General features: G+C 38.2%; 1 protein-coding gene across 3 annotated transcripts in view; it reads right to left on the bottom strand.

Annotated features, from left to right (window-relative positions):
• Positions 1-7,186: 7,186 nt before the first annotated feature.
• Positions 7,187-12,870, bottom strand: part of PDS5B (PDS5 cohesin associated factor B) — a 174,768-nt gene continuing 169,084 nt past the window's right edge. For all 3 annotated transcript variants that reach the window (XM_019524557.1, XM_019524559.1, XM_019524558.1), the window contains 2 exons: positions 12,184-12,325; positions 7,187-9,743 (listed from right to left, as the gene is read on the bottom strand). In XM_019524557.1, the coding sequence (XP_019380102.1) occupies positions 9,708-9,743; positions 12,184-12,325 (178 nt within the window). In that variant the 3' untranslated portion in view covers positions 7,187-9,707. The remainder of the gene's footprint in view (positions 9,744-12,183; positions 12,326-12,870) is intronic.

The raw sequence follows: 12,870 nt of genomic DNA, 5'->3' as shown, positions 1-12,870 counted from the left end.
CAGTTCAGCAATCACTGCTCCAAGTAAATTCTGGGCAGTAGGGCTAAAGTGCAGATAATCAAAGAGCTCAAGGTTGAATCTATTCAATCTTTGCAGGTTAGTCTAAGCCAAATAGACTGAACCAATGAGTGAACAGACATTCACTTACGATCCAGGAAATACAGCTATATGCCTGCAGTGGCCCAGGCCAGAAGCCAGAGGGTGCTAGAGCACACCTCCCTGCTCAGCTGGAGCAGACTGTTTGAATCTGGAGGGGATCCGGGACACCAGCTCAATAAACTGATTTAACCTAAAACATTTAAGTTTGATACTACATCTATCCAGGTTTATCTTAAGCTGCTTTTGGCCATTTTGAGTATGGTTTGTGTGTACTGAACTTCTGTTATGTTACATATTTGAACTGGTTTCCAATCGCTTATACTGGTTTGTGTGTAATTTCTGTCCTTAAGGGATATTTCGGTAATGTATTCTGTAATCATCTTGCTTGCTTTGCCTGCATTCGTCTGATCTTCTATCACTGTGTATCAAAAAAATGTGCCTATTATCAACCAGAGGAGTTGTGATTTGTCTGAAGGTTGTGCTCACCCAGAACAAAATATCAGGACTCCATAGTAAATCCAGCATCATCACAGCCCATAGGCCATGTTGCCAACACTTGGTGTAGATGAAAGTACTGTGAAGTGGATATGCAACTGATCTGATCATTGTGCTCAAAGAGTAGTCAACAGTACTGTTTAATATCTTAATTAGTGACTTAAATAGGGTTTAGTAAACACTTACATTAACAGACATTTTAGTATATAGGGCTAGGATTCAAAATGATCTTGATAAATTGGAGTGGGAAAGAATAGTCTGAGATTAAATTAAATTCAATACGGCTAAAAGCAGCACACTCTTTTTAGTACAGAACAATCAAATGCACAAATGCAAAATGAAGAACTGGGTAAGATGCACTACTACAGAAAAGGACCTCAGAGTCATTCTGGATCAAAGCTGAATAAAAGTCAACAGTGTGCTTGTTGCTAAAAAAGCCAAGAGCACACTGGATAATATTAACCTGAGTGCTGTCTGTAAATTAAGGGGAAAGATTTGTTCATTCTGCTAAGTATTGCTGTGGTCCCACCTGTAGTACTGTATCAAGTTTGGGGCATGGATGTGGTCAGATTAGAAAGAATCCAACAGAGAGCAACAACATGATTTGAGGTCTGGGAAATATTATTTACAAAGAAAGGCTGAAAACTAGGATTATATAATGTGAAAGAAGGCAAAGGGGGGATTCGATAACAGTCTTCAAACACATGAGAGTCAGTTTTAAAGAGAATGGTTTCAAAATATTTTCAGTAGCCAAAAGGGACAGGACAAGCAGTAATGGTCTTAAATTGCAGCAAGGGAAACTTAGGTTGGAGATAAGGAAGAACTTTCTCATTATGAAGCAGGGTAAGTCTACCTAGACAGCATTTGCAATCTTCATCTTTGGAAGTGAAGAGCAAGTTACACAATTGACTAGGATAGTTGAGAGGATCCAGCCTTGAGCAGGGGGTTGGACTATTTAACTCCATCTCTTTCAGCCTTGTTTTCTATCATTTTATGAAATTACACTAAATGACCAATACATTCACCTAGAAAACCATATTTCTGTACAACATTTTAACTCTATATTTTACCTGGTAAAACAAATGATCAAAAACAACAGACTTGCAATATCTTATATCGACTATGCAGCTGGCAGCCCATGAGGGATTCACATTTGCAGCCCTGTGGCCCCTGTCTGGCACTGTTTCCCCGACTGCTCCAGCTACTACTTCCCGTCTCCACCTCAGGAGGTAGGGCAGTGGTACCTTTTATTTTCAGCTTATGTACATGAGAAATGGTACAGAAGATCCAGAGCATGGTTTTCTGTTGTACTGAGGTGATGGCATAAAACCATAGAAGAGTTGTGACATTTTATTCCAAGCCTGCTCATGAATTTTGATAGACCTCTCTTCCAGTGTGGATATGAAGTGATTTGAATTAAACAATGCAATATTCACTAAGTGTGGCTAGAATGTGCTATGGTTCTTACTCAATAAGAACAGAAGAAAAAACAATTTTTGGAGACAACACATTCTGGGTGTATAGAAGAGGGGTTTTTTTTTTTTCCTATTATACAAGCAAAAGCAGGAGACTATTTCAAATACAAAGCTGCTCAGGGTTGAAAAAACAGAACCCAACTTTTAATTCAATAAGATATACTTGCAAAGTTAAGCTTCTCTTATATTAGTAAGTCAAAGTACATTTGTGTGTTCTAGTTTTTGGGACTGTTACTATATTTGTTGCATTTTAACTGGATAGGATCACATCTAGTCTGAACACTGGTACTGAGGCGATAAATGCCAAGTACTTTTTGCCATTCTTATCTCCATGCATGGGCATAACTTCTATGCATATACATGCCCACACACAAAATTCACCTATACCAGCACACCAAAAATCACTGCCTGCATTCATGTTTCTTCTGACACCTCTTCTAACAAACTGTAAGCAAATATATTCTACCTCTTCTATGGTTGTGCTGGAGGAGTCGAGTTGGAAGAGTAAATTTTGGGAAGGCAATGGGAGAGGCTGAAGGGTGAGGCTGTTTCTTGTGTATGGTCAGTTTGCTGAGGGCAATTATAAAACCTGGTAATATCCAAGCTAGGTTTGATAAACAGTGGGAGGTATACAGAAGATCTCTGTATGAGTTACCACAGTGGACTTTGCAGATGTGTGTGTACACATGGGATGGGAGGCCTGCTAAGGACAGCCTTAGCAGTAATTGGAGTAGGTCAGAGATGGTTGGAAACATGGCTGGTATGGGGCTCTTAACACAGTCTGAATTGAAGCACCCCTTGGGTATGGGGAAAATACACCCTGGATACATGCAAGGAAGGGGAGACAAAAACTAGCCTTCTCTCCTATGTGGCAGCAAAACAAAGCGGGGCTTGGAAGAACCATGCCAGGCACAGGGAAGCCCCTGCGGCAGGGGGCACCATGCACCCCACACCCAGCATGCCCATGCCCAAAACCCCTAAGACACGGGGTACTTACCTGCTCTGCTCTGAGCAGGGCTTTTAAATTCCAAAGCAGGGGACTAAACAACCTGATTGGCTGAACCCCTGCAGGGCTTCCATAGTATTTCCTGGGCTTGGCTGGCTTCTCCATGCTTCAGGTAACTTGGTTTGTGGGGGGGTTTTAAACTCCCCCCCCCACACAGTTTCAGGCCATTTCTGGCCAAATCAGTTTTCCAGAGCTTCAGGGAAAACGGTAAATTTCAGGCTTTCCCCTGAAATCCCCTGAAGCCCTAATTAGAGGTCCCTACCTATTACACAGTAAAAGCACTGTTATCCAGCATCCCCCAGGAATGGGGGATGCCGGTTAATCAAATATGCCAGTTAATCAAATGTATACCATCTGGTGCACTCCCTGGCATCAGTGTGCCAGGGGACAGGGAGGGGGGGCCCCGGGCAGGCTGCTTTGCCCCGGGCTGAAGTGACTAAGAAAAAAACTCGACTCATGGCAGAGAAACAGCAAGCCCTCTGGAAGTGGTACTTCCAGTTTTGCTTTTGCCACGTCCCTACAACGTCAGTCAGTAGAGTTTTCCAGCTAATGAAGTACCAGTTAACACAGCTTTTGCTATACATCTGAAAAAAAAGCTAAAGAACCCTTCTGTTTCTGAGATCTAGACACTGGGATTTTTCTGACATTGTTCTGCTTCCTTCCCCTCTAGTCTTATAGATTTCCAAATCCTCACAACAGGCATTGCGAGTCAGGCCTAAGGGATGTCAAAAGAGAATTTCCTTTCCTTCTGTTTACATACCTTGGATGTTAATGTCCCCATCTGCTCATAAAGCCTTTTACTCATATACTTCCTTCTCAGTTCCCTAGGCAAGTAATTTATCTTCTCTGTTCTATCTGCATTATGGAGATAATACTGACTTCACCATCTCAGACAGGTATTCATACTTCATAGGCTTCTGTTAATGTAAAAAATGTCACAAGTCTTGACCAAACATGTTATATATTGATAGGAGACCTGTGTCCTATCACTCTTTTCTCCCGTCTCCATTTATCTTTATCCATGTTTAAAACCCATACATGGAGATGAAACAATGTTTCAGTTAGCATATTTAGACTAAGAAGTAGATGCATGCCTGTTTCCTGTCTTTTTTCCAATTCTCCTTTCTTTACAAGTAAAATATGTAGACAGCCATTGCTTAAATGAAAAAGTACCTTATGTTCTTTAGGTGTGATGAAGTAGAAAGCCAAAGCTGATGCATAGAGAAAGTTATATGCTGTACTTATTCATACAAGGTGTGGCATGGCACCTATGATATTCACTTTAAAAATAAGCAAAATGTGAATTTAGAATTAATACCTCATGGCTTTATTAAATATAGATTTTTAAAAAGTCTGCTCTTTAAAATACTGTCAGTTTACAAGTACTTTAATTATATTTCTGAATAAAAATATACTACAGGGACTTCGAAAGCCTGGGAACATAAACCATAACTATTAAAACAAGTTAAAATTAAAAAAAAAAAAATCCCAAAAGCATGCTATTTCAAAGTTGCTGTGACTTGTTAACCAGTCTCTTCCCAGTACTTTAGATTATAAGCTCTTAAGGGCATGGCTTATTTTACATCCGCAGCACATTACTGGATATTTGATAAATACTAGTAAATGCAGCTGCTTTCCCAAAAGTTGCTTTTTGTATCAGATTCACATATTCTAACTGAAAACATGCAGTATTTGATCGGACCAACTCCTAGGAGCTGCAGTACTATTTCAAGACATAGCATTGCCATAACCTCCTTACAGTATCCATGCAATATTTTTCAATCTTTTGCATGGCGATCTTGTACAGACCCATAAATCCTAGCTTATGAAATGCAAAACAATTAAAATCATTATTTATAGTGACTATTTCTGAGTAGTCAGGGAAATGCAAAAAATGCATTCAATGACCTTTATTGTGTTCTCTGCAAGTGTCTGTCTGTTTGCATGCAGCATAATAAAAATACTTCAAAACAAGAGTAATCCAAGACAGCACTTGGGACTGTGTACATTCACCATTATTTAAGTTATAAAAAACATCATAAAATGAATTCTGAGGTTTTGTTATATGATCAGTGAGTTGTGAAAAATCTGAGAAAAGAAAAAAAAAATCCTCAGTCTTTAAGCATACACAAAGAACAATCTACTGCAGGTACCAAAGAATATGTACTATTTATAATAAAAAAACTGAAATGTACGCGTTTGGAAACAGGTGTGCATAACTGTAGTGAAGCACTGATATACAGTGCAATGTACAATTTTGTTTGTATAATATACATCATACAAGAAGAGAAATTATGCTTTGCTATAGTTACTAATTTGGCTACTCAAAAGTTTGTTAACGGCACTTGGTGAACTAACTGTGTGGAAGTTAGGCTTTATAGATAACAGAATTTGAAAAATCTGAAATACAATTCTACTCTTTTCACTGTTATATTACCTATAATTGGCAACAGTCACATCAACCATTTTCCACTGGTAATCTTAAACATGGAAGCTCTCTGCTTGATAAAGGTCCAGGTAACAGTGTATTGTATAATCCCACTGACAGAAGGACATAAAACCACCTGCCCATTTTGTACCAGAAGTTCCCAATGTTTTTGGACTCCTTGCATCCTTGGTTTGACTCAAGGTATCTCTCTGTACTTTTGTGAACTAAGCAGCACCCCATTTCAAAAACAAATGTATCTACTACAATGCCCTCCCTCACAGAGGGCCTGAGTAGTGGGGGGCACAGAAGCATCCAGGCAGGGACTAGCTTGAACTTACCTCCTCACACCTCAGGACACCTTTCAAAAGATCTTGTGGCACCAAGGTTAAGAATCATTAGTCTGTGCTGTAGCACTCATCTTTGCTAGGTTCATTAACTAAGGATGAACATTAACTAAGGTTTAAAGTCTGCATCATGTAGGAAAGAACTTTATGCATTTGCCAGCCAATAAGACTAAAGTACCAAAACTGTCCAGTGTAAGGAAAAGGGAGTCAAGAGAACTGTGTTCTTATTCTTCCCTGTACAAATCGACTCTTGCAGTCCTATTGGTTATTTTAATCTCTCTGGTCCTCAAAACTGTGAAAACAGGATAGTGAGAGTGCTACTCAGAGCTCATTAATTCTAATCATGTCTTTGCTGACAAACTGCATTGCCTTACAGAAGAATCTACCTCAGACGTCAAAATGAGTGAAAAATCTCTAGAATGAGGGCAACAAAGATCAGATTGTCAAAAGCCATCTTTTGCCATATAAGCATTCTTATATTTGCATCCACCTGGGTAAACATATTTAAATAATACATAGAGGCTCTTTCCAGCACACAACCTGTGTGCGCGCAAATTATATAGGTGTTAATGTTTCTGAAAATGCTAAGTACATATCTTAAGACGGTCATGAATTTACAGAATCAATCGTATAATTTACAATGTGTATTCATGGAGACCCAAGTCTATGAAAGACCTAAATTCTAAATATTAATAGCAATAATTCCTCCTTTCTGAAGTGCTCTAAACTCCTTACATGAAAGATACTAAGCTAATATTAAATATCTAAAAGATTACTGTAATTAAGTCACAAATAGGCCAATAAGTATATAGGAGAACTTTTTTTTAAAGAACAGTGCCTATTCTATTTTGTAAATAAAAGAATTAAAACTGTTTTTGCTCTCACAGATTAGAATACAAAAAGCAAAGCTCAAAATAGGACTTAAAGGCAGCTCAATATTTTGCTAGAAAATGGAAACTACTGACTATATTTAAGGTACAGACATATCCACTGTTGTGGAAGAGATGTACTCACCTACAACCCTGGAGGAGGTAAGTCCATGTATTTCCTTATTAGTAAACGGCATTAAGAACAGCCCTTAATATTCATATTATTAGATGGGGGGAACCAGAAACAAGGAAGTAGTGTGAAAAACCATGCTTATGGAGTCAAAGCCAATTCTTCTTTAAACTTAGAATAAGGGTTACAGTCACTTTTTGCATTTTACATATAAAAAGATGACGACAAAGTTTCCTGTTGCACTGCAGCAAGAAAAACATAATGCATCTTAGTCTGATATGCTGCAGGGTACAGCAACATACTTACTGTAATTTCATTAAGAATTTCATACTGGAACCTGTTACACTGAGTTCAATTTGATTTTTTTAATGTAATACAGTACATTTTTATAAACTTAACATCATCATTGCAGAAGAGCATGCTAACTGAAAGTTAGCACTTTATCTTTTTATACATAATTATTTTACTCTACTGTAGCTATGTGCAGACCTCAAATGTTAGTACATAAAATTCATTTTCCTTACATAAGGAGATGAGGATGAACCTAGAAGAGTTTGGAATATCAGAATGAAATATCTGCTGTGCCTGTTTTCCCAAGAAATAATGAATTACACATTATAGCTCAAGAAATTAACATTTAAATTGCAAAACTATAGTTTTAATTTGCATTAAACATTTTATGATCAGTTGATGTTCATTAATATTAAATGAGACTTAACCTAACCATGTTTATGCACATAAAACCAATAGTCTGCAGCAGTTTCAACATCAATTTTTCATATTTTGTATAAAATGGACTAAGATATCTATCTTCAATAAATGTTTTCAGTGCAATTCTGTCAATGAAGAAAATATAAAGCTAACTTTCAATCTTTATTTTATAGGATAAAAAACTTGCATTTGCACTGCTGAAGTGTAAGTAAGCCATTTAGGTTAGTTGTGCTAGTAAAAGTCACTTCAACCAACTATAACTGTCCTTTTAGGCAGCATTTCCCCCATAACCATGGGTATGAATGTAGAACAGCTGAATACTGGGGAAAGATTTTGAGCAAAGGAAGAATAATATAGGTTTTTAAAAATAAAGTTTTCCATCAATAAGTAGGAATATTTCAAAATAAAAAAGTCTAAAGAAAAAAGTAAAATTCCTTATGATAAATATAGTTTGGAAACTGGTATGTTCATGTTCCTACACCACTTTCCTTTTCCTATCCTTTATATTCTATCTTTGCAAATATAACTTAAGAACATACTATTTGATGGATTATATGAAAATGCTCCATTATTCAATGAGATAAAAATTTAATAAGTTAGAAATTGATTTTTTCACATGTTGTCAACTGCAAGGAACCAGAAGGAGAACAGCACCTGAAATTATAAAAATGTGCTTGGCTAAGCATAAAGTAGAAACCTATACATTTTGGTTCAAAGATACAGTTCGTAAAACTGCATATAGGATACTGCCTTAAGAATTCTGTTTCTACTTTTGCAGATTATACCAGAACAAAAATCCAACCTCTCTAAGGTAGAACAAAATAAAAGTGGAGCTTCATTCAAATCTACAAAACCTTGACTGCAACGGTCTACAGCTGGCGATTCAATTAAAACTTAGCTCTTCATACCAAATAAAATTTGGCTCACAAAAAGAAATAAGTACAATAAACTCTCAGTAGAAGACTCTCTCGTGAGACAACCTACCATATACTACTGCTAGATACGAGTTTCCAAAAAAAACATTACATCCCATTTTCAGCACATTTTTCATAAACATGCAACTTCACTATAAAATACAAAACACTTGGCTCTCAAGAACAGCTTTATAAAGACACACTGCATCAATAAAATTATTTCTTTGTGATTAACTTTACATTGTTATAAGAACTGTATTTTCACTAATGTTTATATATCAGATTTCATATTATAATGTAGTAATAATTTGCTCTGTGAACATAATGTTCAGGAGGAAATATCTATACATGTTAACATACTAGACTATTAAAAACTTATTCAGTTACAGAATTTTATTGATACAGTAGATTAATAAAAACTGATAGGTGAAGATAAAATGGGTAGGGCATTCAGTACATTATTTAATAACACACTTTTCAAATTAAAATATTTTAAACCCTTTTTGAATTTTCAATGCCACTAGAAGTCCAGAAAGTCTGGCATCAATACTGAGGTGTAAAATGAGTCAAACAACTTATTTCACAATCTGCATCTGCTGTATTATTCTATGCAACATTGTTCAACTGTAAAAGAAAGCAAGTTAGCACCTCTGACAACAGGTGGGTGCCTAGAAGTAAATGCTAGTTTAGATACATAAGGAAACAAGGACAATCTGTTTTCTTTTTCTTTCCAACAAATAGTGGCAAAATAAAATGGTGCTATTTGTTCAGCTGATTTTGTTTTTCACAGTTAAATGCCAAGGAGAGTACAAATACGAACACTGACAGATATTGCTTGAGATCCATTTTAACAAACCTTTTCTTTTTTTTAAATCAACAGATCCAACAAAGAGTTGGGCACTGTCAGTTTAAAGCCGCAGATAAAAGCTATACAAGCACTTTAGAAGTCAGAAACATTAAAAAAGGGCTATTTACAGGTTTCTTCTTTAGTTCATATGTCTACAAAGCCAGCGCACATTACACGTCACAAAAATCCACAGTTAATGGTATCAACATGTGTGTGGCTAAAGCTTGTGACCTAGGGACTGCAAACGCAGGGGGTAATAAATGTAAAGAAAGTTTTGTTTTTCTTCAGTAACCCCATTCTGTGCACTAACAGCTTCATTCAGCCTCAAGCTTTATATTAAGAGCATTCTTCAAAACTTTCACCTGGAAGGCTGTCAACTGTATGCTTCCTCATCGCCTTTCCCTTTTGGAAGTTCTACGACGCACCTATATGGAAACAAGTTGAAAGATGGATTTTGAATTTAAAAAACCTCAAAACTCCCACACATTAATTTTGAGAAAACAGTAAACAGTATTTATTATTTGCATTTTCATAATAAATAGAGCCCTATTATGCAACCAGACCTAATTTTGTTTAAACTGAGTTATCTGAGGGAGTTTAGATGTTTCTAAAGGAAGCTACAGGAAAGTCTCTGTTCAACTTAATGGGCTCCTTAAAAAGTGTTTGCAATTCTAAAATAACTTGCTTTCTGTTCGACTAGTTTAAAACGTCAGGAACTTCATAACTTAGAACACATCCAGTCATCCAGGACCTCATCCAAACTTCATGAGTTTTCAAAGAAAGTCAGCAATTACAGGCCCCTGCTGACTTGAAAGCATCTAGGTTTTTAAACAATTCCTAACCTGTTTCATCATTATGCTAGGCTGTCTCATTCTCTGTCTTTTTTTGCCAAACTGTACTTGTAATTCGGTAGCCGCTCCGATTTGTGAAAACTAGGGATGCACCAACAAAGATTTTCTTGGTCCATACCAATAGCCAATTATTCACCAGGCATAGTGGCAGATACCAATCTGATAACTGATTTACAGGAATGCAGCTGGGCAGCATGGACAGCAGCTCCCTGCAGGTACGTTTGTGGAAGAAAAAGGGTGCGGGCAAGGGAAGGGGCATGGGGGGGGAGGGCAGGGTGCAGATTGAGGGCCCCCACAGTAAGGGAGGGACTGGGGCAGGGGGTACTGCTCAGCCATGGTGATGAATGGGACCCTGGAGCCAGGGCGCAGAGCAGGATGGGGCTGCGGGTGGCTTGTCCGAGGGCAGCAGGGGCATTTGAACTAAAGCTCATCAAATGAGCTTTAGTCCAAGCACTGCTGCCACCATTTTTAAGCGTGGGGACACTTTTAGGAGTGAAGTTTAGCGGGGCAAGGGAAGATGCGGGCTGCCTGCTTTGGGCTTAGGGCTCTCCGCTCTGCTGCCTTTGCCATGGGAGCTGCACACTGGCCATAAGCACCCTGCCCATCTGGCAGCAGGAGGCACAATTTGCTGCTGCCACAGCTACCGGACAGGCAGGGGACATGTGGGCAGTGCACAGCTCCCAGGGCAAAGGCAGCAGGGCAGAGAGCCCCAAGCCCGCAGCCCACCTCTGCCCCGTGCACAAATCTGGGAGTGCACATTCTCCCCCAGGCGCACATGCAAGGGCAAGGAGCCACCCCCACCCCCTCCCCATGCCACTGGATGAGCTGCCTGCAGCTCTGTCCCACTCTGCGCCCCAGCCCTAGGATCCCATTCACTGCCCTGGGCTGGGCAGCACTCCCAGCCCCACTCCCTCCCTCCCTGTGAGGGCCTCCATCGGCAGCTGCACGAATGCACATGGCATCTGAGGGCCCTGGCAACAAAGCATATTGTATTTAATCAGTGACATTATTGACCAAATACCAGCCAAAAAAAAGCAGATGGCCAATAATGTTAATTTTCCTTTTATTGGTGCTGATCTGATATGGCAACGATATATCAGTGCACCTCTAGTGAAAACCGAAGCAGAAGAGGCATTAAATACTTCAGCCTCCTCTGAACCATCTGGAACTAGATTGCCTTGAACATTCAGTAAGGGACCTATGGTTTCTCTGGTTTTCTTTTTACTTTTGACATAATTATATAATCCCTTTTTATTGCTTTTCTGTTCACTGCCCGCTGCATCTCAAAGTGTACCTTGGCCTTCATAATGTTCTCTCTACATGCCCATGCATTATAATATATCATGTAATATACAATTCCATCCCAAAAGAAATCCTGACACCGACATTTTTTTCTTTTTTTTTTTTTAAATCTCAAACACCTAATAGTTTGCTTTTATCTGCATGTGCCTAAGCCAATATAGTACCTCACAGAAGCTGTCCTTCAAGTCAAGCCTTCATTTCTTTCTTTAAACTGGGCTCCCTAGTCAAATTACATCTGCTATGATGCACCAGTCAAGGCCCCATAGTGATATATAAAAGTTCTCTCTCCCAACTGGATTCTCATGACCATGATGCACCATGGGAAATGCAATCTGGCTGAGAAGCCTTGCCTAGAACAAAGAACAGAGGTGTTTGGCACCCAGACTACAACTCCATAAGACACTTTTGGAGCTTAGATACAGAAGTTAATAGCTGGCCCAGGCCAAAACATTTTGCTTTCATATATGCCACAAAAAATTTTTAAAAAATGTTATGTTTGCTGAAAAAAAGTTTCAAATTTTGCACAGATAGTCTCTCTCAACCCACCCTCCCCCCTCAAAAATTAACGACAGAAAAAAATCTGAACCAGCTCTATTCATAGGAACTTACTGCAAACGAAAGCTTAGGTTGTTATAGCATGAAAAGTAAACTTCTTTATTTCAATATAGGCATGTGGAGACCCGCAGAGTACATTTCAAAACATTTATCTTACGCTGATAGTAGAAGTTTCCTCTTCCTCCATTACTTCTTCCTGGGGAATGTCATCACTGACAGGAGAACTACTCTGAAATACATCCATCTCTTCACTAGATTCATTTTCTTTACTTGCTGCTTGTTTGGAACGTCCAGCACGGCTATAATTGAAAAAAGCCACAGGAAATCAATTTCACAGTCCATAGATCTTTAAGCATACAAATAAACTTTTCAGAGAAAAAAATCCAGCCTGTTTTAAAGAAATGTTGTTCTTTATTTGCTTCCTGTGTTACATCTATCATTAGTGTCCTTCTCACTTGTGTGCAAAGAATTACAAAACTTTGATTAGCTAAGTAATTGCCTTTCAAAGCAAAATTATTCCAGAGTAATAATGTCAGCAGTAAAAAAAAAAAAAAAAGCATGACAGCAGGAGTATAACACATAAATAGTAATACACTGAATTTCTTGACATTCATAGTTCTCTTTCCAAAACCCTAACAAGGTTGTATACCCAAGGATATTTGTTACAGCAGTAATTCTGGTGAAAGGTGGCATTAACAAATATCAAGAGATTTAAATACATCAGTTTTGCCTCTCTACTAATAGGGTTGCTTCCATAAATAAACACACTGATTTTAATCAATTTTTCACCAACTATAATGACCGTTTTAGAAAATTTTCTGTATCTAGATTACATTAAGAGAAA

This window comes from Gavialis gangeticus, unplaced genomic scaffold, assembly GCF_001723915.1.
Source record: "Gavialis gangeticus isolate Ggan-Ray unplaced genomic scaffold, GavGan_comp1, whole genome shotgun sequence".
NCBI lineage: Eukaryota > Metazoa > Chordata > Crocodylia > Gavialidae > Gavialis > Gavialis gangeticus.
The sequence above is the reverse complement of the archived record's forward strand: the minus strand, read 5'-3'. Positions and strand labels throughout refer to the sequence as shown.